A 25,833-nucleotide genomic window follows, 5' to 3' on the forward strand; every position below is an offset into this window, starting at 1 on the left:
AATGGGGCTGGGATCAGGACCAGCATCAGAACTGGGATTGGGATTGGGATGGGACAGGGATTGCAGCCAGGGTCGGGACCAGAATTTGGGCTGGGATTAGGGTGGATTTGGGGCTGGGACGTGGATTGCAGCCAGGATTGGGACCAGAATTGGGGCTGGGAATGGAATTGGGATTGGGATCATCAGAGCTGGATTGGGGTCGGGACTGAGGCAGCATCGGGGCTGCGATCAGAGCTGGCACCGGCACTGGGATGGCAGCTGGCACCGGGGCTGGCACCGGCACTGGGCTGGCAGCTGGGATCGCAATGGGATCGGGATCACAGCTGGGATCGCCATGGGATCGGGATCACAGCTGGGATCGGAGCTGGGATCGCAGCCGGCACGGGCCCTGTTCCCTGCCGGGACTCACCGTCACTTGCGAGCTGGAGCAGGAGAACATCCTCTTCATGGCCGGGACCCCCGCCCCGGGAGCCCCCGGCCCCCGCCCCTCCGGTCCCGGCCCCCCCGGCCCCCTCCTCGCTGCGGGACCCCCCGGGTGCCGCCGCTCCGGGGCCGCGTCCTCCGCCCGCCCCGCCCCGCCCCGCGCCCGGTCCCGCACCCGGCACGGCGGGTTCGGCACCGCCCCGGGAACAGCCCCGCCCTGCGGGTGCGCCCCAAACCCGGCCCAGACCCCCCGGCTGAGACCCCCCCCCCCCGCCCCGGCTGGTCCGTGCCGCCCCCAGCCCCCTCCCACCCCCTTCATTTTGGCTCCAAACTCTTCATTTTCACGATTTTCCGAATTTTTTTTTTTTTAATATTTTTCATTTCTTTTATCCTTTGTTTTTACAGTTAATCCGCGGGGACCCCGTCCCTCCCCGCCCCACCCTTGGGCAGCCCCCCGATACCGGGGGGGGGTCACTGTCACCGCTGACCCAGGAACGGGGGGGTTCCCCCCCACCCCCTGCCCGGGGCCGCCTCCCGCACCCCAAAACATCCAAATAAATAAATAAATCCCAGCGGGAAGAGGAGGGACACGATGTCACCCCTGTCCCCCCCGGGCTGGAGTAGGGGAGGGGGCGACTGGACCCCCCCACCCCAATTCCCATAAGGCTCCCGTGGGAATAGCAGCGTCCCCATCCCGCTTTTCCCAACGCTCCCCACGGCTGGATCCAACCCCCGGCGTGTCCTGGGGGGGAATCGTGGGGTGCTGGGGGGGCTGCGGGGGTCCCTAACTGTCCCCATCGCCCTCCTTCAGCTCCTGGCTGTTCTCCGCCTCCTCGGGAATATCCTGCATCCTCAGGAAATCTACGGGAAAACTCGGGGTTAACAAAATAAAATCGGGACCCCAGGGTGGGATCTATCGCCCCCCAAAAACCAGGGACCCACCTCGGGGGCTGGCAGGGGGGGAGTGGCGACCCCCCAAGCCCCCCTCGTCCTCCAGGAGCACGTCCAGGGTGTCGTCGCCCTCCCGCAGCCGTTCGGGGTCGGTTCCTCGGAATTCCAGCTCGTCCCGGGAGCCGCCGGGGAAGGCGGGGGCGTGGAACGGGACAGCGGCGGGGGGGCTGGCGTGGCTCAGCTGCGGGGCGGGAACGGAGCGGGGGATTCGACTCACAGAGACCCCACCGGGCCGTGCCCATCCCCGGTGCTCCCGGTGCCCTCGGTGCCACCGGTCCCTCCGGTGCCCTCAGTGCCCCCAGTCCCTCTGGTGCCCTCAGTGCCCCTGCTCCCTCTGGTGCCCTCGGTGCCCCTGCTCCCTCCGGTGCCCTCAGTGCCCCCAGTCCCTCTGGTGCCCTCAGTGCCCCTGCTCCCTCTGGTGCCCTCGGTGCCCCTGCTCCCTCCGGTGCCCTCAGTGCCCCCAGTCCCTCTGGTGCCCTCAGTGCCCCCGGTCCCTCCGGTGCCCTCAGTGCCCCCGGTCCCTCGGTGCCCTCAGTGCCCCTGCTCCCTCCGGTGCCCTCAGTGCCCCCAGTCCCTCTGGTGCCCTCAGTGCCCCCAGTCCCTCTGGTGCCCTCAGTGCCCCCGGTCCCTCCGGTGCCCTCGGTGCCCCTGCTCCCTCTGGTGCCCTCAGTGCCCCCGGTCCCTCCGGTGCCCTCAGTGCCCCCGGTCCCTCCGGTGCCCTCAGTGCCCCTGCTCCCTCCGGTGCCCTCAGTGCCCCCGGTCCCTCTGGTGCCCTCAGTGCCACCGGTCCCTCCGGTGCCCCTTGTCCCTCTGGTGCCCTTGGAGCCCCCAGTGCTCCCGGTCCCTCCGGTGCCCTCGGTGTCCCCGGTCCCCCCAGTGCCCCCCAGTCCCTCCATTGCCTCTGGTGCCCCCAGTCCCCCCACTCCCTCCAGTGCCCTCAGTCCCCCCAGTGTCCTTGGTGCTCTCAGTGCCCCCCAGTCCCTTCAGTGCCCCCGCTCCCTCCAGTGCCCTCAGTCCCTCCAGTGCCTCCGGTGCCCCCCCGGTTCTTCCAGTGCCTCTGGTGCCCCCAGTCCCTCCAGTCTCCCCAGTGCCCCCACTCCCTCCAGTGCCCTCAGTCCCCCCAGTGTCCTTCGTGCCCTCAGTGCCCCCCAGTCCCTTCAGTGCCCTCGGTCCCTCTGGTTCCTCCAGTGCCCCTCCGGTTCCTCCATTCCCTCTGGTTCCCGGGCTCACCTGCGGGGGGGTGAAGCTCAGGTACAGCGCATCCCCAGCCGGGAGGCTCCTACGCCGAGGCTCCGCCGCCCGCCGACCCCGCGGCCCCGCCGGTGCTCCCCGCGCCTCCTGCAGCTCCCGTTCCAACCGGGAGCGCTCCCGTTCGCTGTCCCGCAGGCGCGACTCCAGCGCCGCCGCCTCCTGCGCCCGCTCCTGGCACAGCTGGCGGCAGCGGCTCAGCTCCTCCTGCACCAGCCCGTGCTGCCGCTGCAGCAGCGCCAGCTCCGCGCCGGCACCCGGTTCCGCCGCTCCGGTTACCGGCACGGCCGGCTGGGAGCCCCGGCGGGGCCGCGGCCGCTGCAGCCCCTCCGGCAGCTGCAGCTCCAGCAGCACCTCCTGGTGGGTCAGGTGGACCTGAGAGGAGAGAGGGGTCAGGGGAAAGGAGAGAAGAATAGGGGAAAACGGGGGGAAAAAGGGGGGAAAAGGGGGGAAAAAGGGGGGGAAAAAAGAGAGGGGAAGGGGGGAAAAATAGGAGGAAAAAAGGGGGGAAGAAAGGGGGGGGAAAAGGGGAAAAAAGGGGGAATAGGGCGAGAGGGAACGGGGCAATGAGGAGAAAGAGGGGAATGGGAAGGGGACAAAGCAGGGGAAAGGGGGAAAAGGGGAAAAAAGGCGGGGCAAAAGGGGGAAAACGGGGGAATAGGGAAGAGGGGGCAATGAGGAGAAATAAGGGAATGGGAAGGGAAAAAAGCAGGGGAAAAGGGGGGAAAAAGGGGAAAAAAGGGGGAAAAAAGGGGAAATAAAAGGGGGAATAGGGAACAGGGGGCAATGGGGAGAAAGAGGGGAATGGAAAGGGGACAAAGAGGACAGGGCATGGATTTGGGAGCAGGATGGATTTGGGTGGGGGTACCCCCTTGTCCTCCCTCCCTGTCCCACCTGGAGCCGCAGCAGGAGCCCGTACAGGTTCACCAGGCGCTGGTTGATCTCCTGTAGGGGACAGAATTTGGGGTGAGGGGAGGTGAACCCCAAGTGCCACATCGGGGGGACCCACTGAGCACCCAAAACCCTTTCCTCACCTCCTGGGATCCCCTCGGTGGCACCTGGTTCCCATTCCCGTCCTGTGGAAGAGAGTGGGGTGACACTGAGGGTCCCAGCGTGGGCTGGGGGTCCCCAGCTGTCCCCCTGCACCCCCCAACTGTCCCCCTTTGTGCCCCCTCCCCGGCTCACCCGCTGCCCATCCGGGTCCGCCCGCAATTCCAAGGAGCCGTTGATGCTGCCGGAGTCACCGTCTGCAGGGGAAGGCTGGGTGAGCCCTAAGGGGGTCTGGGGGTCCCCCCAACCCAGCAACCCCTCCTGGTGTCCCCCCCTTACTGCTGGCGCTGGGGCTGGGGCAGCTCTCGGCCTCGGGGGGGTGGTTCTGGTTCTGGTTCTGGTCCCGATCCCGGGTGCATCCCGTGAAAATCTCCTTCAGGCACTCCACTGTGGGGGAAAGGTGGAGCCCGGCCTCAGTTTCCCCATCCTGGGGCATCCAGAAGTTTCCATCCCACCCCAGAGCATCCTGTACGTCTCCTTCCCACCCTGGATCTCCCCATCCCGGAGCTGCTTTTTGTTGATGGAGTGACAAAATGATTTTTTTTGTTCTCTTCGAAAGGAAAGAAGCCTGGAAGTTTCTCTCTTTGGTGAGGTGAAAAAAGCCACCTCATAAACCTAAAGAACTTCATCTCAAACTTCAAAACAGTTAATTAGACAAAACCCAAAAAGTCCCACCTAAGTGATGAACTAGAAAAAGGTGTAAACAAAGAAATTACCTACTTTTATAAAGTATTTTACCAAAAAACAAAACCATCTAACACCTAACTCCATTTTCTCTGTTTATTATTTCGCCTTTTATTTATTATTTTACGTTTTTATTCCCAACACTACAACAAAAACCACCCGACTTCTTTTTATGCCTCCATAAGTAACTAAGCCACACGAAATACGTTATAAACGTCCAAAAACTTATTAAAGTGACTCAGAAAAGCTGCTGTGACCCCGCCGTACCTTCCCGGATGGCGTCGTGCAGCAGGACGTCCCCGCGGGGGCCCCGGGTGGGGTCCCCGGGAAAGGGGGTGCCCCGGGGGGCTGCGGGGGGCTCGGAGCAGCCGCTGCCCAGCGCCAGCATGTCGGCAAAAATGCCAACCTTGTCCTCCAGCAGCGCCGCGATCTGCCGGTCCTGCTGCTCCATGCGCTCTGCCCGGGGCAGGAGGGGATGGACTGGGGTCAGTGGGGACTGCGGTGGGGGGGGATCAGTGGGGTGGGATGGGAATGATGGGGTGGGATGGGATCAATGGGGTGGGATGGGATCAATGGGGTGGGTTCAATGGGGTGGGATCAGTGGGGTGGGATGGGATCAGTGGGGTGGGATGGGAATGATGGGGTGGGATGGGATCAATGGGGTGGGATCAATGGGGTGGGATGGGATCAATGGGGTGGGTTCAATGGGGTGGGATCAGTGGGGTGGGATGGGATCAGTGGGGTGGGGTCAATGGGGTGGGATGGGATCAATGGGGTGACATCAATGAGATGGGATGGGATCGATGGGGTGGGATGGGATCGATGGGATGGGATGGGATTGATGGGGTGGGATCAATGAGATGGGATGGGATCAATGGGATGGGATCAATAAGATGGGATGGGATCAATGGGATGGGATCAATGGGATGGGATCAATGAGATGGGATCAATGGGATGGGATCAATGGGATGGGATGGGATTGATGGGGTGGGATGGGATTGATAGGATCAATGGGATTGATGGGATCAGATCACTGGGATGGGATGGGATTAATGGGATGGGATGGGATCAATGGGATCAATGAGATGGGATCGATGGGATGGGATGGGATCCATGGGATGGGATCCATGGGACGGGATCCATGGGATGGGATCCATGGGATGGGATCCATGGAATGCACAGGATGGGATGGGATGGGATCAATTGGATGGGATGGGATGGGATGGGATGGGATCAATGGGATGGGATCCATGGAATGCACAGGATGGGATGGGATGGGATCAATGGGATCGGATCAGCAGGATGGGATGCGATGAACAGGGATGGGATGCACAGGGATGGAGCAGGATGGGATGGGATGGGATACACAGGATGGGATGCACAGGGATGGAGCAGGATGGGATGGGGTGAACAGGGATGAGCCCCCACCTTTCAGTTTCCTCAGGGACGCTTCAGTCTCCGTCTCAATCAAGGGAAAATCCTGGCGGCTTGGACAGCTGGGAGAGCCAGGATTGGGGCAGGGGGTCAGAACCAGAACCCCCCAACCCCACCACCCCACACCCATCCCACACCCATCCCCTTTTCCCCTCCACATCCACGCACCCACCCTGTACCCATGGCCCCCCCCAGCGATCCCCAGACAGGCTGGGGGCCGTCCCAGGTGTCCCCAGTTCCCAGGGGACACTCACAGGCTGACTGCCTGCTGGATGACCTTCATCCAGTGGTTGCGGTCGTCCCGCGAGGCCGCGTGCACCTCGTACATCTCGGGCGGGGCCGCGCTGATCAGGAACATCCCCTTCTCCTGGTTGGCGATGTCCCTCACGATCAGGTTTTGCAGGGAGATGACAGCAGGCTTGTCCTGAGGGATTGGGGAGCGTTGGGAACAGGGAATGGAGCCCTGGAGGCCCCTGTGAGGGTCAGGGCGAGGAGGGAGCAGCTCACCAGCATGGGGAAGGTGAATTTCTGGTCCTTCTCTTGCAGGAACACCAGCACGTCCGTCATCAGCAGCACCAGGACGTCTGCGATGTGTCACAGACAGATTTTATGAAAAATCCTTTTGCTAGGATCTTTTTATCCTGAGAAGCTGAGAGGCCTCAGGAACTAAAGGTAACCAATGATTCTCTGCTGCTGTGGAATGCAGCAGGTGCAGCTTTGATTGGTCTCATGTGGTCGTTTCTAATTAATGGCCAATCACCGTCCAGCTGGCTCAGACTCTCTGAGAGTCACAAGATTTTATTACCATTCCATTCCTTTCTATTCCTTTCTGATGAAATCCTTTCTCCTATTCTTTTAGTATAGCTTTAATATATCCTTTTGTTATAATATAATGTAATATATGATATAATATAATGTAATATGATATGATATAATGTAATATAATATAATGTAATGTAATATAATATAATATAACGTAATATAATATAATATAATATAATATAATATAATATAATATAATATAATATAATATAATGTAATGTAATGTAATGTAATATAATATAATATAAATTTGTGTTAATATAATATATAATAATATGCTTCAATATAATATGTTCTATTAAAACAAAAGGATATATTAAAACTACACTAAAAGAATAGGGTTCTGAAACATGGAGCCAAGGTTCTCGTCCCTTCCTTCATCCTGGGACCCCTGCAAACACCACCACAATTGGTGACCCCGAGTGAGGAACATTTCCATGTTTGGTGACCCCGAGTGAGGAAAAATTCCACAGTTGGGGTGAATGGGGGGGGTTCACCCTGCTGAGCCCCCCAAATCCCATGGCTGACCCCAAATTCAGCCGTGGGGAGAGAGCAGCTCTGCCAGCACATCCTTCTCCACGGACATCCCCATTCCCTGGACATCCCCCAGTCCCATTTTCCCCCCGAATTTCCCACCTTTGAAGCGCCCAGCCGCCGTTTTCCAGAGCATGCCCCCGCTGTGCACCAGCTTCCTGCGGAGCAGCTCGTCCCTCCCAAAGGCCCCGGGCCGGCTGTCCCAGCACAGCGGCACCTTGGCGCGGGGATCCACGCGCCGGAAAACGTCCCAGAGGCGCCCGCGGAGCTCCCAGGCGTGAACCTCCTCGTCCACGGCCGACAGCAGCTCCTTCACCAAGCGCAGCGCCCGCGACAGGTCCGCGCAGTCGCCCTCGTTGTCTGCCAGGAGGGGAGGGAAGACGGTGTCGGGACCTTTGGCTGCTCGCAGCCACCCCGAGAAAAGTTCCCAAGTCTCTTTTCCCAGCCTGGCGCTTGAAGGAGGAGTCTGGGCTCTTCATTTCTCGCTCTCAAGGTTGTTTGTTGTGTCTTAACTATAAAAAATTTTCTCCTGCCCTGCCGAGGTCCATCCAGCAGGACAGTTCCAGGCAATCTGCCTGCCCCCAGGGCAGGGTTATGTCTTTATACTAAAAACCACCTGTACAATGTTTACAATTACTTCCCAATACCTATCACCCATGTTAGACACTGAGCTTCTACTCTAAACCAATCCAAAAGTGCCACCATCACAGCAGAAGATGGAGACCAAGAAGAAGAAGGAGAAAGGCTGGACACGCCCAGTTCCCTCCATCTTGCCCCTGAACCCCCATACCAAAAACCCCAAAATCTACTTTTCCACCCCATGATAACTGCACTAATATTCTACTTAAACTGCTGTGGCTTGCAGATCTTCATACAAGGTTGGTCATTTGCTCCACGGTCATAATCAAACCCCCCTGGGCTCTGTGCCAGGGTCCCTGAGCCCCCTGGCAGGGGTCTGGGCTGCTCAGGAGAGCCAGAGGGGTGTGCTGGGTCCTGACATCATGGAATCCCGGCCCCAAAACGCCCCGGGTGGGTTCCAGCCCCTCCCAGGTACCTTTGGAATTCTTGAGGATGCGCTCGATGAGCACCGGGTACTTGGTGATGCGCTGCGTCACCAGCAGGATGCACTCGGGGACGCCGTGGCGGCGGAGGAGAGGGGAGCGTGTCACCCGCTGGGGGGGGACACCACATCGTCAGCAGGGCCCCCCAAAAGCAGAGACCCCCATCAGCAGGGACCCCCGGAGCTCAGGAAGGGAAGGACACAAGTCGGGGAAACTGAGGCAAGGAGGTGGGAGAAGGGTTTTCCACTGGAACGTGCTGGGGGATGGAGACCCCAAACCCCATCCCAGGGATCCCTCAGAGGATGGAGACCCCAACTCCCATCCTGGGGGGATGCAGACCCTGATCCCCATCCCAGGGGTCCCCCAGAGGATGGAGACCCCAAACCCCATCCCAGGGATCCCCCAGAGGATGGAGACCCCAAACCCCATCTGGGGGAGTCCCCAAGAGAATGAAGACCCCAACTCCCATCCTGGGGGGATGCAGACCCCGCTCCCCATCCTGGGTGTCCCCCAGACCCTGATCCCCAGCCCGGGGGTCCCCCAGAGGATGCAGACCCCGATCCCCATCCTGGGGGTCCCCCAGACCCTGATCCCCATCCCAGGGGTCTCCCAGAGGATGCAGCCCCCGCTCCCCATCCTGGGGGGATGCAGACCCCGCTCCCCAGCCCGGGGGTCCCCAGGGAGCCCACCCTGATGAACTGCTGGAAGCGTTTGTCCCGGGCCAGCAGGTCCTTGTACTCCTTGAGTGCCTTGGTGTGCTTGCTGCAGAACTCGGCGTAGGCTTTGCGCAGCTGCTCCGCGCTGGGGCCCGAGAACTTGGGGAACAACGAGGGGACATCAGTGAGTGCCATCCCATCAGTGAGTGCGTCCCCTCCACCATCCCCACCCCAAAGCACCCTGCTAACCCACTCACTGCCTCCCAGGGGCTATCCCCACCCCCCTGGACCCCCAAACCCTCCTCTCCCTGCATCCCACCCCCTAAATCCCGGTTTTCTGCCCACCTGGGTGACGAGGATGTCACCGAGGCGGTCGATGACGAAGTTCTTGTTGCTGTCCTGGGCCAGCGATTCCCGGCGCCGCTCCAGGAGCTGGGCCAGGAAGCGCTCGTGGATGTGGCTGAGCTCGTCCAGGCAGGGGAAGATGCGCTGGACGATGCCGGGGTCCAGCTGCAGCTCCTCCAGCATGGCCCTGCGGAACAGGGCGCCCATGATCTTCAGCGTCCGCACGTGGTGCAGCTCCGTCTGCATCAGCTCTGCGGGGGCACGGCGGGGTCACCAGGGGACAGGGACACGCCATGGGGACAGGGACACAGGCTGGGACAGGGACAGAACCCTCGGGGACAGGGACACAGCCCCGGGACAGGGACAGCATCCCCATAGACAGGAACAGAACCCTTGAGGACAGGGACACACCCCTGGGGACAGGGACACACCCCTGGGGACAGGGACACAGCCCCGGGACAGGGACAGCACCCCAACAACAGCACAGAGGGAGCAGGACCCCAAGGACAGCCACCCAGCCTGGCCCTGTGTCCCCATTCCTGCCTCCCTGTCCCTTTGTCCCCATTCCTGCTTCTCCAACCTCTTCCTGTGTCCCCTGTCCCTGTGTCCCCCATCTCTGCATCCCCACCCCTGTACCCCCTTCCCGTCCTCACATTCCCCTGCCTGCGTCCCACCCCTGTCCCCTTGTCCCTGTCCCTCTGTCCCCTCACCGTAGATGACGTCCTGCCGTTTCATGACGTCCATGCGGTGCTGCTGCAGGAAGCTGTTATCCACCGCCAGGCTCCAGGAATCCGCCTCAAACTCCTTCCCATCCGCCTCCAGATCGCTCAGCAGCTGGCTCAGGATGACGTCAGGGCCTGCAGGTGACATCAGCAGGGACATGGAGCCCCCGTGTCCCTCCCCTGCGTCCTCACGGCGTCCCCGGGGGCGTCCCCACCTTCGTCGATCAACGACTCCACCGAGAGCGTCCGGTTGCGCATGTTGAGGGAATCCGTGGACTGGGACAGGATCCGCCGGATGCCCAGGGGAGAGTCATCGTTGAAATTCCTGGAGAGGGGGGTGGGATGTGATGGGGACATGATGGGGAAAGCCACCCCAAAAAAGCCACCCCAAAAAAGCCACCCCAAAAAAGCCACCATGGCACAGTCACCCTGGTAAAGCCATCCCAAAAAAGCCACCCCAAAAAAGCCATCCCAAAACGCCACCATGGCACAGTTGTCCTGGCAAGGCCACCCCAAAAATGCCATCCCAAAAAAGCCACCATGGCACAGCAATCCTGGCAAGGCCACCCCAAAAAAGTCATCTTGGAAAAGCCACCCTGGCACAGTCGCCCTGGCAAGGCCACCCCAAAAAAGCTGCCCTGGCAAAGGCACTGCAGCAAATCCAATTTGGCAAAGCCACCCCAGCAATTCTGCCCCCCAAAAAAGTCATTGTTGAACCTCCTGGAGAGGGGGTGGGACACGATGGGGGCACTGGGGACACCCCCTGTCCCCTCTCTCACCCGTGCTTACCCCGAGATGTTGGTGGTGGAGACGCTCTTGGAGAGGGACAAGGAGGGGCGGCCGCGGCGGGGCCCCAGCAGCGTCTGCCGGAAGCTCTCCGAGGGGTAGATGGCAGAGTTGGGGCGCTCCCGGATGGCATCTGGGGAGGGGGACACTGCTGGGACCCCCCTGTCACCTCCCAGGCTGGGCAGGGACACAGGCGAGGGGAGGGAAAAGGAAAAAAGGGGGAAAAAAAGGAAAGGGAAAAGGAAAAAAAGGGAAGGGGGGAAAGGGGAGGGAAGGAGAAGAAAGGGAAAAGGGAAGGGAAAAGGGAAGGGAAAAGGAAAAGGGAAGGGAAAAGGAAAAGGGAAAGGAAAGGGAAAAGGGAAAGGAAAGGAAAAGGAAAAGGAAAAGGGAAGAAGGAAAGGAAAGGAAAGGAAAGGAAAGGAAAGGAGAAAGGAAAGGAAAGGAAAGGAAAGGAAAGGAAAGGAAAGGAAAGGAAAGGAAAGGAAAGGAAAGGAAAGGAAAGGAAAGGAAAGGAAAGGAAAGGAAAGGAAAGGAAAGGAAAGGAAAGGAAAGGAAAGGAAAGGAAAGGAAAGGAAAGGAAAGGAAAGGAAAGGAAAGGAAAGGAAAGGAAAGGAAAGGAAAGGAAAGGAAAGGAAAGGAAAGGAAAGGAAAGGAAAGGAAAGGAAAGGAAAGGAAAGGAAAGGAAAGGAAAGGAAAGGAAAGGAAAGGAAAGGAAAGGAAAGGAAAGGAAAGGAAAGGAAAGGAAAGGAAAGGAAAGGAAAGGAAAGGAAAACTCCCCCCACTCACTCTTGTTGCGCAGGGACACCGACTGCAGGGCTGAGCTGTTCTTCAGCAGCGCCGCCTTCTGCTGCTGCGGGGGAGCGGAAGCGTCACTGTCCTCGTCACCATCCTCATCACCGTCCTCGTCACTGTCCTCGCGTGTCCCCAGTGCCACATCCCCCCTCCCCTCCCCTCCCCTCCGTCACCCCTCGGTGGCACCGCGCTCACCTTCTGCTTCACCTTGGTGCAGTTGGGCAGCGTGTCCTTGCAGCGGTTGTGGATGGTGACGTTGCAGGCTGGGGGACACCGAGAGGTGACAAAAAGGCCACGGGGACCCTCCTGCCACCCCTCCTCCCCTGGCTCCTGGCAGAGCGACGGCAGCAGATGTGGTGGGAATGAGGGTGGGTGAGGAGCTCCCGGAGCTGCAGCTGCCACGGAGCAGCTGCCCCGAGCCTGAGGGCACCGCGCCAGAGCGGGGCCACCAGCGCCAGGGAGCTGGGACGTGCCAGGCTGGAGAAATGGAGAAACCATCTCCTGCTCCAGGCAGAAAACCCGGCAGGAACTGGGCTCTGGGAACGGGCACCGCGGTGCCCGTGCGGCAAAGCCGCCCCAAAAAAGTCATCTTGGAAAAGCCAGCGTGGCACAGCCATCATGGTGAGGCCACCCCAAAAAAAGCCACCATGGCACAGTCACCCTGGCAAGGCCACCCCAAAAATGCCATCCCAAAAAAAGCCACCATGGCACAGCCATCCTGGCAAGGCCACCCCAAAAATGCCATCCCAAAAAAGCCACCATGGCAGAGTCATCCTGGTGAGGCCACCCCAAAAAAAAGCCACCATGGCACAGTCACCCTGGCAAGGCCACCCCAAAAAAGCCACCATGGCAGAGCCATCCTGGTGAGGCCACCCCAAAAATGCCATCCCAAAAAAAGCCACCATGGCAGAGTCATCCTGGCGAGGCCACTCCAAAAATGCCATCCCAAAAAAGCTGCCCTGGCCAAGGCACTGCGGCAAATCCAATCTGGCAAAGCCACCCCAGCAATTCCGCCCCAGCAAAGCCACCCCAAAAAAAGTCATCCCAAAAAAAGCCTCCTCAGGAAAAAAAAAAAACCAAACCCACTGCGGCAAAGCCACCCCAGAAAAAGCCACCCTGGCAACTCCACTCTGCGAAAGTCACTGCGGCAATGCCAGCCTGGCCAAGCCACCACAGAAATGTCATCCTGGCAAAGGCACCGTGAGAAAGCCACCCCAGCAAATCCACCCTGGCAATTCCACCCAGCAAATCCATCCTGGCAATTCCACCCAGCAAATCCACCCTGGCAATTCCACGCAGCAAATCCATCCTGGCAAAGCCACTGCAGCAAAGCCACCCTGGAAATTTCATCCTGGCAAAGCCACCCTGGCATTTCTGCCCTGGCAGAGCCAACCTGCAAGAGCCACCCCATCAAATCCACCCTGGCAAAGCCACTGCAGCAAAGCCACCGTGGCAATTCTGCCCTGGCCATGCCACCCCTGGCAAAGGGATGATGGAAAAGATACCCCAGAAGAGCCATCCCAAAAAATCCACTGCGGCAAAGCCACCCTGGCAACTCCACTCTGGAAAAGCCACCCTGGCAAAGCCATTGCAGCAATGCCACCCCAAAATGTCACCCCTGGCAAAGCCACTCTGGAAAAGCCACCCTGGCAAAGCCACTGCAGCAAAGCCACCCCATCAAATCCACCCTGGCAAAGCCACCCTGGCAATGCCACTGCAACAAAGTCACCCCAAAATGCCACCCTGGCGAAGCCACCCTGGCAATTCCACTCTGGAAAAGCCACCCTGGCAAAGCCACTGCAGCAAAGCCACCCCAAAATGCCACCCTGGCAATTCTGCCCTCGAAAAGCCACCCTGGCTAAGCCACCCCACCAAATCCACCCTGGCAAAGCCACCCCGGCAATGCCACCTGGCAAAGCCACTGCAGCAATGCCACCCCACAAAATCCACCCTGCCAAATCCACCCCACCAAATCCACCCTGGCAAGCCACCCCAGCAATGCCACCCTGGCAAAGCCACTTCAGCCATGGTAATTTAGCAAAGCCACCCCACCAAATCCACCCTGGCAAAGCCACCCTGGCAAAGCCACCCCACCAAATCCACCTGGCAATGCCACCACCACCAAATCCACCCCGCTAAAGCCACCCTGGCCATGCCACCGTGCCAACCCTCCCCTGCACATCCCCTTGGCAAACCCCCCCCTGGCAAGCCCCGCCGGGCACCTGCAGCCGGCATTTCCCTCCCTGTGCCCGCAATGCCCCCGGGCACTCACTGGGGCACACCAGCGCTTCCTTGGCCGTGATGCTCTTGTTGCAGGCGAAGCACATGGTCATGCCCGACACGGAGATGGTGGTGAAACAGGTGCCCGTTGGTGTAACGCGCGTCCTTTCTCCTTGCCCTCCTTCATCTCTCCTTGTCCTTGCCCTGCCCGGACAGCGGCACCGGACGCCTGACGGGGCTGCGGCACCGGGGCCTCCCCGCCGCTCCTCCCGCTCCTCCCGCCGCCCTCGGGACGCGGCTCATGGCCGCGGGCAGCCGCCGGTCCCCCGTGGTTCCCGGGCTTTCGCCGGGGAGCCCGGAGGATGGGGAGAGCCCGGCGCGCTCCCTGCGCTCGCCGCCGCTCCCCTGCATCCCTGCCGTTCCCACGGTAACCGGAGGCTCTGCCGGTGAGATCCCCCCCGCCCCGGCACGGCCCCCCCGGTGCCAGCCCCCAATGGGGACGGGCTGCGGGGGCGCCGCCGGGGGTGACGCTGCCCCCCCCCCCCCTTTTGCGCCCCCCCACCATCTATTTTTAGCCCATCACCCCCTTTTTTCCACCCCCCCCCACCCCGCAAAAAAAAAAAAAAAAACGTGGGGTGGAGGGTGCGGCTGAGCCCCCCCCCCCTCCCATGGGGATGGTTTTTGGGGGGTCGCTTTTGGGGGTTTTTCCCATATGGAAAAGGGGAGCGGAGTCGGTGTCACCCCCCCAGTGTCGCCGGGCTGGCCTCGGACCCCCCCGTGCCCCCCCCATGGGCACAGAGAGGCCTTTGTGCCCCCCCTCACCCCCCCCCTTGGCACCCCCGGCCGTGCCTGGCACCGGCGGGTGCCAACCAACAGCCCCAAAACCCCCTCGGGACCCCCCAGTTCTGCTCCCCAGTCCCGAGGGGGGGCCCCGGGGTCCATCCCTGCTCCCCCCACCCCCCCCAAGGGTGGGGAAGGGGCTGGGGGACCCCCGGGGGGGCCTGGAGGGGGGGAGGGAGGGAGAACAGGGGGGACCCCACGGGCACCTTTGGGACCCCTCAGAGCAGGAGAGGGACCCCATGGGCATCTTTGAGACCCTATGGGCACCTTTGGGACCCCTCGGATTGGGACAGGGAGCCCATGGGCACCTTTGGGACCCCTCGGGCACCTTTGGGACCCCATGAGCACCTTTGGGACCCCTTGGGCACCTTTGGGACCCCGAGGATCAGGAGAGGGACCCCATGGGCACTTTTGGGACACCCATGGGCACCTTTGGGACCCCTCAGGCACCTCTGGGACCCCTCGGGCACCTTTGGGACCCCATGGGCACCTTTGGGAACCCTTGGGCACCTTTGGGACCCCTCAGATTGGGACAGGGACCCCTCAGGCACCTTTGGGACCCCTCGGGCACCTCTGGGACCCCTCGGATCGGGAGCGAGACCCCAGTGAGACCCCGGTGCTGGGGGCCCCAGTGTCGCCGGGTGTCCCCAAGCCCGGGCGGGGGTCGCGGGGGGGCCTCACCCGCTGTGGCCTCAGGGGTCCCTCCGGCTCCCGCTCCGCCGGGAACGGGGCGCAGGAGCAGCAGCACATCCCGGCCCCCCCTCCCCGAGCCCGGCGGCGCCTCCGGCCGCGACATCGGCCGCGACATCGGCCCCGCGCGCGATTGTTCCCGCCCGCTTGTTTGTTTTCCTTTGATTTTTCCCTTTGCTCCGCCGGTTTTGTTTGCTTTGCTTCGCTTTTCCTCCGTTTTTTGTTCATTTCTTTTCCTTTCTTTTTTTTTTTTTTTCCCCTCTTCCCTTTATTTGCTTGCCTTTCTTCTTCTTTCTTTTTTTTTTTGCTTTCCCTTTATTCTTTTCGCCCTTTTCCCCCTATTTTTTTTCCCCTTTCCTTCCCTTCACTTTCTTTCCTTTATCTTTCTGCTTTTCTTTCCTTTTCCATCCCGATTTTCTTTCCTTTTATTTTATCATTCCTTTTTCCCACCTTCCCCCTTTTTTACCATTTTTCCTTTTCTATCTCTATATCCCCCCTTTTACTACATTTTTCTTTTTAACTGATTTTTCCATCTTCACCGCTTTCCCCCCCGCTGTTAATTCCCCCTTTTTTAAATCTTATTTTCCTTTTTTCCTCCTCTATTCCCCCACTTTTTTTTTTTTTACCTCTATTATTTTATTTTTTTTTTTTTACCGTTTCTCTTCTTTTTCCCCCTGACTTTTCTCCCCTCTTTCCCCGCTTTTCTCCGCACCCATTTCCGTGTTTTCCTCCCCATTTTGGGCCCCCCCCGCCTGGAGAAGGAAACCGAACCTCGCCAGACAAAGGCGGGAGCCGCCGCCGCCGCCGCCGCCGCCGCTTCCTGCCCGCCCCGGGACTCCCCCGAACCTCCCGAACCAGAACCCCCCGAACAAAACCCTCAGCAGAAAGGGGGGGTCCCACCCGCACGACCAAAACCACCCCAAAACCACCCTGGGAGGATTTAGGGGGGTCCCGCATCCCCCCTGCTGAAAATTTGGGGAGGGTCCGGGACCACCCCGAGAAGCCCTAAAAACCCCGGGGATGTGGGGGGGGAGAGACCGCGCCCCCCAAAAAACCCCAAAAAAGCCCCCCCGAACCCCAAAACCTGCACGAACCGGGCTGTGGGGACACGCGGCTGCTCCGCGCGGGGAATTTCGGGGTCCCCGCGCTTCCGAACCCCCCCCCGGCCACCGCCACCCCCCCGAGCTGGGGGCGGAGGAAGTTTCAGGGCTTTAAATAGAGCCGGGGCTTTTCGGGTTCCTGTTCCGGCCCCAAAACTCCGCGCGGAGCTCGGGGGGAGTTTTTGGGGTGCTCTCAGATCCCACCCTAAAACCGGCCTGGGGAAAGGGGGGGATGAAGGGGGGAGTCCCCCACCCCAAAAGCCACCGAGATTTAACAGAGATGGACCCCAAAACGGCGTCACGGAGCTGCTGGGGGCGGCCCTCGCCTTTTTGGGGGGAGTTTCCCCATTTTTGGGGACAGCGCCCCCCCCGTTTTGGGGACATTTCCCCCCCTCTTTGGGGACAGCCCCGGCGGCGAACAAAGCCCCGGCCGAGGCAACAAAGACCCCCGCCGGGCCGGGCAGGGAAACACGGGGGGGACTCCCAGCAAATCCCCCCCGAACCCCCAAAAAAATCCACGGGGTCACCCCCCCCCCCCCACACAGACCCCCTGAACCCCCAAATTTTCCCTCTCGGAGGTTGGAACCCCCCGGATTTGGGGGGGATCTGGGGTAGCGGGACCCCCTTGGGCTGTTTTGGGGGGGCTCCGGGGGGTCGCTGACAGGAGCCCCCCAACACCCCCAAAATGCAAATGGGGATCGCCCAAAAAAGCCGCGGGGAGGAGCGAGGGGGGGGTCCCCAAATTTCCCCTCGCAGTCGGGACCGGGGGGGTGCCGCTGTTTTTTGGGGTCGTTGCGTCCGCGGGGGGGGCAGCCCCGACACCCCCCAGGCTCTGGGTGGGGCCGAAACGCCTCGGACGAAACTTTTTTAAAACAAAACAAAAAAAGAAAAACAACCAAAAAAAAAAAACCCAAAAAACGCCACTCCCCCCCCCCCCCCGAGGAGGCGCAGGGAGCAGCAACCACTTCCCCCTTCCACAAAACCACCCCGGACCCCCCCAAAAACCGCCCCAGAGCCCCCCCCAAACCCTTTCCGGGGTGGGGGGGCACCCCCAAACCTCCCCCCCCCCCCCGAACAACTCAGAGCATCCAAGAGCGCTCAGGGCTGGGGGGGGTCCTCAAAAAATCTCAGTTTTGGGGTAAACTGAGGCGCCGGGGGGGGGGGGCACAGAGTATTCCCCCCTCCACCCCAAAAAGGCCTGGCCCGAGCACGGGGCGCACACAAAGCCCCGTGGGGCCCCCCCGGGCCCCCCCCGTCCGTTCCCGGTTTCGCCACGCCGGCATTGCCACATGCCCGGTGCCCCCCCCCCCGGTCACGGGGGTCGGAGCCGCGGCCACGCTCCCGTGCCTCAGTTTCCCCATCCCCGAACCAACCCCGCCGCCCCGTGCGAGGCTTTGTCTTTGATTTATCTCAAAATTGGGGTGCGGGGTGTGGTGCGGGGGGGGGGGGGGTCCTTAAAATTTCTTCCCCCCCCGCCCCGCCCGGCAGGAGGGGAAGGCGACTTCCTCATCCTCATCCTCGCGTCACCCGCAGCTTGGGCGGAAAGGAGGATGAGGAAGAGCCGGGGCCAAGTTTGGGGCGGCGGGGAATTTGGGGAGGGGGGCGGGGGGGACACACGGGGGTCCCCAGAGCTGCGGTGAGGGAGGGAGGGGGGGTCCTTGTTGCAGGCAGCGCCCCCCGATGCACAATGGGGAGCAGCTGGGGGGGCCCTCGCCCCCTCCCCACCCTCCATCCCCATTCCATCGGGACCCCCGAGGTGCGGATCCCCCCAAACACCCTGAGCATCACCCCGTGCTCCCCCAAAAACCCCAAAATCCTCCCCAAAAAAAACCCAAAAAATCCCCGCGGCCGCCTGGGACAAGGCAGAGCCCCCCAAGTTTGGGTGAAGGATGGGGCGACCCCTCCCAAACAGGAGCAGGGAGGGGAGAGCCCCCCGCACCCCAAGATGGGCTGGAAAACGGGGGGACCCCGCTCGGGGGGGGCTGCCCTGCCGGGACCCACCTTGGCGCGATCGCTCCTGACTCGCGACAGCGACTCGATACGGGACATAATCCAGGGAGCGCTCCCGGCTCCCTCCCGGTGCTCCCCGGTGCTCTCCCGGTGTCTCCCGGCTCTTTCCCGGCTCCTTCCCGGTCCCCTCCCGGTGCTCCCGGTCCCTGCCCGGTCCCTGTCGGTCCCGCCCTCCCGGGGGCGGGTGGCGCCGCCCCCCGGCCTCGTGCTGCCCGCGGGGCCTTTGTTCGCGCGGGGTCCCCGCGATCCGGCCCCGATCCCGCCGGGATTCCCGGGATCCGGCCGGGATCGGCGCCCCGGAGCCTCTGCCCGGCATCCGCATCCTCCGGGACCGGCACCGCGCCCTCCTCCGGGAGCGGCTCCCGAGGGAGCAGAGCCGGGACTGAGCCCAGCTCTGGGCACGGAGCTGCAGCGTCCCGGGGATCGCAATTGAGCATCCCGAGGGATCTGGAATCCAACACCCTGAGGGATCTGAGACCCTGCATCCCGAGGGATTTGAATCCCAACACCCTGAGGGATCTGAGACCCAGCATCCCGAGGGATCTGAATTCCTGCATCCCGAGGGATCTCTAATCCAGCACCCTGAGGGATCTGTGCTCCAGCATCCCGAGAGATTCGAATTCAACATCCTGAAGGATCTGAATCCCAACATCCTGAGGGATCTGGATCCCAGCATCCTGAGGGATCTGGATCCCAGCATCCCAAGGGGTTTGTAATCCAACATCCCAAGGGATATGTGCTCCAGCACCCTGAGGGATCTGAATCCCAAGGGATCTGTGTTCCAGCATCCCAAGGGATCAGTCCCTGAGGCCACCCCAGATCACACCCAGCATCCCTCAGGACTGGTCTCCAGGCTCATCCCGAATCTTTCACCCTGGCATCCCTGGGGATCAATCCCTGGAATCAGCCCAGACCATCCCTGGGATCAATCCCCAGATTCATCTCATACCATCCCCATCATCCCCCAGGATCAATCCCTTGAGTCCCCTCGGACCATCCCCAGCATCCCTGGGGATCAATCCCTGGAATGCCCCCGGACCATCCCCAGCATCCCCCGGGGTCGCCCCTCGGAGCCCCCCCTGCTCCAGCCCCAGCAGCCCGGATGTGGCCCCAGGTCCAGCCCTTCCTCTCTGTGCCTCAGTTTCCCCCCTCGCGCACTCCCTGGAAAGCCCCGGCCTTTGGGAACACCCCCTTCCCATCCCAGCGGGGCTCCAGGACAGGAATCCCGGGAGGAAGCAGCGAACCCCATGGAATTCCACCCATCCCGAAGCCCCTGCACGGCCCAAAGCTCCGGTTTTGGGGTGACACAAATCCCAGCCCTGCTCTCCTCCATTTTTGGGGCTCTTGTCTCCCAACTGCAGCAAATCCAGGCTGGGCCCTTCCCGGGAGAGCCCCTCCACGGGTGCTGCCACTTCCCTGGGGATGGAAAGTTGGGATAAAGGTGCTGTTTTGGGGAAAATGTCACTTTTTCCCCATAAAACAGCGGCTTGGGAGAGGCCCTGGCAGCGGGAGCCGGGCCGGCGTCACCCGGTTGAACATTAACTCCACCAAGATAAGCCAGGATTTATGGGATCAATCTGAGATAACGCTCCTGATCCCAGCTGTGGCTTTTTGGGGATCCCAAAGTCCCCAAGTGTCACTCGGGGAGCGCCAGGACAAAGCCACCCCCGCAGTTCCGGGGTGCAGAGGAGTTAAATGTGATTTTATCCCTCATTTCCCAGCCTGGTGGCACCGAGGGGACACCAAGGGGACGGGGACGGGAGCGAGAGCAGCAGGGCTGGGATTAATGAATAACCAGGAAAATCCAGCGGTGCCACCAAGAGGTGTCACCGCTCCCGGCTGCCTCAGTTTCCCTGGGGAAAAACAGCGGCTGTGGAAAGGGAACGGCGCCAAAAAATTCCCGGGGAGAGGCGGGGATGCACCACTGGGAGGGTGGGATGGGCATTCCTGGGGAAAAATCCCTGGGATCCAGGAAAACACCCAGGAAAACATCCCTGAGATAGAGGGAAAAATCCCTGGGATCCAGGAAAACACCCAGGAAAACATCCCTGAGATAGAGGGAAATATCCCTGGGATCCAGAAAAACATCTCTGGGATCCAGGAAAATATCCCTGGGAATCAGGAAAATATCCCTGGGATTCAGGAAAATATCCCTGGGATTCAGGAGAACATCTATGGAATTCAGGAGAATATTCCTGGGATCCAGGAAAACACCCCAGAGATGCAGGAAACATCTCTGGGATATCAGGGAAAGCATCCCTGATATCCAGGAAAATATCCCAGGGGTTCAAAACATCCCTGGGATTCAGGAAAATATTCTTTGGATCTGGTAAAATATTCCTGGGATCCAGGAAAACATCTCTAGGATCTAGGAAACATCTCTGGGATTCAGGAAAATATCCCTGGGATCCAGAGAAACATTCCTGGGATTCAGGAAAATATTCTTTGGATCCAGGAAAACATCCCACGTGCCAAGGCCAGGATGGGGGCAGATCCCTGGAAGTTCCTGGGCCTCATTCCTGACTCATTCTCGCCCCATTCCCGGCTCCTTCCCGGGCCTGCCAAGGCTGGATTTTAATTAAACTGCGGATTTTAATTAACTCCCGGTCACCAAAGCGGAATCAAAGCCTCGGGGGGGCCTCCGGAGCCGGGGGAGGGGGGGGGACGCGCTCAGAGTCCCCTCTCACCCACATTCCCCATCCTCGTTTCCTCCCGGATACACCGGGACCGACCGGGAATTCTCCTCCCCAAACACCCAAAAAGCACCGCAGGAATCCCCGGAGACGCCCCCGGGTGCTCCGGGAGGACCGAGGGGGGGCCTGGTGTGGAAAACCCCCCCGAGGCCGAGGGGAAATGGGGGGGGTCCGGTCACAGGAGACCCCCGGAATCACCCCCAGCACCGACCCCTCACCAGAACCTCCCATGGGAACCCCCGGGACCGGATCTGGGGGCTGAAACCCCCCAAAGGAGACCCCCCACGGGATTATTATTATTATTATTATTATTATTATTATTATTATTATTATTATTATTATTATTATTATTATTATTATTATTATTATTATTATTATTATTATTATTATTACTATTATTTTCCCAAAACAGCCGTTTTGGGAAGAATATTCCTTCCATGTCCCGCTTTTCCAGCCGGGACCGACCCCCTCCCCGCCCCGAAACGGAGCCGGAACCCCCCCCACAAGCTCACCCCGACTTCCAGGCGCCTTTCCCCTACAGAATCCCAACCAAACAATCAAATAATCCCAACAAACATCCCAGGCAAGGCCGGATTTCGGCCCGTCCCGGCCCCGCTGCGATGCCGGGATGAGGCCGGAGCCGCTGCCCCGGGCGGTTCCGGATCCCGCGGCTGCTCCAGGCGGGATTTGGGGCCGGGGGGGTGGGGAGGGGACGCGGGGCCCCCCCCAGATGGGAACAGCTGGCGGCTGATCCGGCGGGAAGAGCGGGAGGAGGAGGAGGAGGAGGAGGAGGAGGTCAGGGATTAACGGCTCCGCATGGCGGCAAATCGGGGCCGCCCGAGGGGGGCCGAGCGGGGTTTGGCCCCCCCAAAACCGGGGACAAAGCCAGGGCCGGCTGCGGGGTCCCCCCGTGCCTCAGTTTCCCCCCCTGAGGAGGGAATTGAGGGGGGATCCCCCTCCCCCGAGTCGCCAAAGCGCTTCAGGAACGGGCGGGAGATGGGAAACTGAGGCACGGGAGGGGGGGGGAAGGAGCAGGAGGAAAACATTCCCGAGGAAGGGATGGCGGCAGGAACGGGCGCTCGGGATCCCTTCCCACCTTTTCCTTTCTTTTAGATCCCAAAATCTGGCAAACAGCGAGCGGCGGAGCCGGGCGGGAGAGGGGAAACTGAGGCACGGCAGAGCATCCGTGAATCCATCCGGTTATCCCGTTTTCCCCGTATCCCGTTCTCCCGTTGTTCCGTTCTCCCGTTTTCCCGGTATCCCGTTATCCCAGTATCCTGTTCTCCCGTTATTCCCTTTTCCCGTTCTCCCGTTTTCCCGGTATCCCGGTATCCCGTTGTTCCGTTTTCCCGGTATCCCGTTCTCCCGTTGTTCCGTTCTCCCGTTGTTCCGTTGTCCCGCCGCGCCCGCGGAGCCGATCCCGCCCCGTTCCCCGCTTTTCCCGTTACCTTTGTCTTCCCGGTCATCCTGCGGATGAAGCTGAGGGTCCTGTCCAGGGGGGTCCCTTCCCGGCCCGGGGGGGTCCCCGCCGCCTCCCCCGCCAGCCGCTCGCGGCTCCCGGTGCTGCGGGAGGAGGATCCCGCCGCTCGATCCCGCCGCTCGATCCCGCCGCTCGATCCCGCCGGACGATCCCGCTCTGGCCCCGCCGGCCGCGGGGAGGAGCGAGCGCGTCCCCTCCCCGCCGCCACCACAGAGCCCCCTCTGTCCCCTCCCAGCCCCCTCTGTCCCCTCCCGGGGGTCCCCCCGTGTCTCTGCCCCCCGATCTGGGCAGCGGGGAGGGGGCCCTGGTTCCTTGGGGACATCCTGGGAGGGGACAAAGAGCTCTCGGAGGGGACAAATCCCCTTTGATGGGGGGGACAAAAGCCACGCTTGGAAAGGGAGAAACCCCCCTTGGAGGGGACAAATTCCCATTTTGGGGGGGACAAATCCCCATTTTGGGGGGACAAATCCCCATTGTGGGGGACAAAAATCCCAACTGGGGGGGACAAATTCTCCCTCAAGGGAACAAATCCCATTTGAGGGGACAAATTCCCCCTGAAGGGGACAAATCTCGTTTTTGGGGAGACAAATCCCCATTGGAGGGGACAAATCCCCATTGGGGGGGGGACAAATCTTCATTGGGGGGGACAAATCCCCTTTGGAGAGGACAAATTCCCCTTGAGGCGGACAAATCCCAATTAGGGGAGACAAATCCCCATTTTTGGGGGGGACAAACCATCCTCGGAGATAAATCACCCTCGGGGGGGGGGGACAAGATGCCCTCGAGCGGGGACAAATCACCCTCAGAGCCACTTTTGAAGGGGGGGGAAACCCCATTTCTGGCAGGGCAGCGTGTCCCCATCCTTGTCCCCATCCCTGTCCCTGTCCCCATCCCCATCCCTGTCCCTGTCCCCATCCCTGTCCCCATCCCTGTCCCTGCAGGGCTCCGGGCCAGCCCCGGGTGTGACGATTGCCGGGCACAGCCGCCCTAATGAGGACGGGAATGGGCTGTGACAGGCGCGGGGAGGGGACAGGGGACACGCAGGGGACACCGGGGGGGACTCACCCGCCGAGCAGGCTCTGCTGGGAGGCGAACGGGGGAATTTCGGCGGCTGAAAAAAATGGAAAAAGGAATTTAAAAAGGGTGGCGAGGAGCTGGGAATGGGGAGCAGGGAGGGGGGGCGATAATTAATTAATTAACTAATTAACTGCGGTGGCAGCGCCATCGATTTTGGGTCGTTACCGGAGAGGTCGGAGCAGGGACAGAGCGCGGGGGGACACGGGGGTCCCTCCTGGGGAGGGGACAGACTGACAGACTCACCCTCCTCGCCGGGGACACTGGCGATGACACCGAGGGACGCGGATTTGAAACGGGACCAGCCCCGGGAGCAGGGCCCGGCCCGGGGCACCGGGAGCCTCCTGGCGTCCTCCTGCGGGCAGGGACAGGGACAGTGGTGGCACTGCCACCCTCCCGCCCCACCACCGGTGCCCAAAAGGAACCGGCTGCCAGCGGGCAGGGGGGAAGGAGCGTCCTGTGTGCTCTGGGAGGTGGCAAAGCCACTCAAGGTGGTGACAAAGCCACCCGAGATGATGGCAAAGGCACAAGGACAGTGACAAAGCCACCAGGATTGTGGCAGAGCCACTCAAGATAGAGGCAAAGTGTCTCAGGACAATGGCAAAGGTGCAAGGACAGTGACAAAGCCACCAGAGCTGTGGCAGGGAGACTTTGTCACTCAAGATGGTGACAAAGTCCCCCAGGACAATGGCAAAGTCACTCTGGACAATGGCAAAGGCCCAAGGACAGTGACAAAGCCACCAGGGCTGTGGCAAAGCCACTCAAGATGGTGACAAAGTCCCCCAGGACAATGGCAAAGTCACTCTGGGCAATGGCAAACCTGCAGGACAATGGCAAAGCCACCTGGGATGATGGCAAAGCCACTCAAGATGGTGACAAAGTCCCCCAGGACAATGGCAAAGTCACTCTGGGCAATGGCAAAGGCACCAGGATTGTGGCAGAGCCACTCAAGATGGTGACAAAGTGTCTCAGGATGATGGCAAAGCCACCCAAAGTGACAACAGGCTCACCCCAAATGATGCCAAAGCCACCAGGACGATGACAAAACCACTTGGGGCGATGCCAAAGCCACCAGGACGATGCCAAAGCCACTCAAGGTGGTCACAGAGTGTCTCAGGACAATGGCAAAGTCACTCTGGGCAATGGCAAAGGCACAAGGACAATGACAAAGCCACCAGGACTGTGGCAAAGCTACTCAAGGTGGTGACAAAGTCTTGGAGGATGGTGGCAAAGCCACCCAAAGTGACGACAGGCTCACCCCAAATGATGACAAAGCCACCAGGACGATGACAAAACCACTTGGGGTGACAACAAAGCCACCAGGACGATGCCAAGGCCACTCAAGATGGTGACAAAGTCACTCTGGGCAATGGCAAACCTGCAGGACAATGGCAAAGCCACCTGGGATGATGGCAAAGCCACCCAAAGTGATGGGCAAGGCTCACCCCAAATGATGCCAAAGCCACCCGGGACGATGACAAAACCTCTTGGGGCGATGCCAAAGCCACCAGGACGATGCCAAAGCTCCCCAGGATGGGCAGCAAAGCCCCCCAGGACGTGACCTTCTCTCAGTGCTCCCCTCCCCAGCGTCCCCTGTCCCCTCCCCTGGCTCAGGTGGGCTCTGGGTGACCCCGGGGGGACAGGAGGGACCCACCTGCGCCCGCCTCACGTCGGCCTCGTCCTCCTCGTCCTGTGAGAGCAGCGAGTCCAGCTCGTCACTGCTGTGCACCAGGGGGGCTCGCCGGGGGTCCCGGGGGCGCCGGCAGAGCCCCCCCAGCTGCTCCGCGCTGGAGCCGAGCTCGGGGCTCCTGCTGGGGGGGGGGACACGGGGAAAGTCACCCCCAAAGCGGGGGGGACATCCCCAAAGCGGGTGCCCGAGGGTGAGCAGGGAATGTGGGGTGTCCCCATGCAGGCAGGGATGTGCGGAGGGTCCCAATGCCCAGATTTGGGGGGCTCAGGGATGCAGGAAGATCCCTGACCCTGCTGGATTTGGGGGGCTCAGGGATGCAGGAAGACCCCTGACCCCGCTGGATTTGGGGGGCTCAGGGATGCAGGAAGATCCCTGACCCTGCTGGATTTGGGGGGCTCAGGGATGCAGGAAGATCCCTGACCCTGCTGGATTTGGGGGGCTCAGGGATGCAGGAAGATCCCCAATCCCGCTGGATTTGGGGATGTCCCTACCCTGGCAGGGATGGATCCCAATTTGGATTTGGGGGCT

The 25,833-nt window shown here is 61.0% G+C and overlaps 1 protein-coding gene across 1 annotated transcript; it reads right to left on the reverse strand.

The window, feature by feature from the left end:
- Positions 1 to 802: 802 nt before the first annotated feature.
- Positions 803 to 18,731, reverse strand: ARHGEF2 (Rho/Rac guanine nucleotide exchange factor 2). The gene is made up of 22 exons (XM_054651209.2): positions 18,360 to 18,731; positions 13,781 to 13,932; positions 11,704 to 11,771; positions 11,503 to 11,566; positions 10,720 to 10,849; positions 10,146 to 10,255; positions 9,919 to 10,065; positions 9,209 to 9,459; positions 8,897 to 9,022; positions 8,201 to 8,318; positions 7,249 to 7,506; positions 6,298 to 6,374; positions 6,045 to 6,214; positions 5,785 to 5,852; positions 4,624 to 4,812; positions 3,952 to 4,059; positions 3,808 to 3,869; positions 3,657 to 3,698; positions 3,517 to 3,567; positions 2,605 to 2,997; positions 1,366 to 1,555; positions 803 to 1,284 (listed from the first exon to the last, which is right to left on the reverse strand). Exons 2-22 carry the CDS (start codon positions 13,839 to 13,841, stop codon positions 1,208 to 1,210), a joined length of 2,760 nt encoding a protein of 919 aa, XP_054507184.2. The 5' UTR covers positions 13,842 to 13,932; positions 18,360 to 18,731; the 3' UTR covers positions 803 to 1,207.
- Positions 18,732 to 25,833: the final 7,102 nt, after the last annotated feature.

This window comes from Agelaius phoeniceus, chromosome 31 (genome assembly GCF_051311805.1).
Source record: "Agelaius phoeniceus isolate bAgePho1 chromosome 31, bAgePho1.hap1, whole genome shotgun sequence".
In the NCBI taxonomy this organism is placed as follows: domain Eukaryota; kingdom Metazoa; phylum Chordata; class Aves; order Passeriformes; family Icteridae; genus Agelaius; species Agelaius phoeniceus.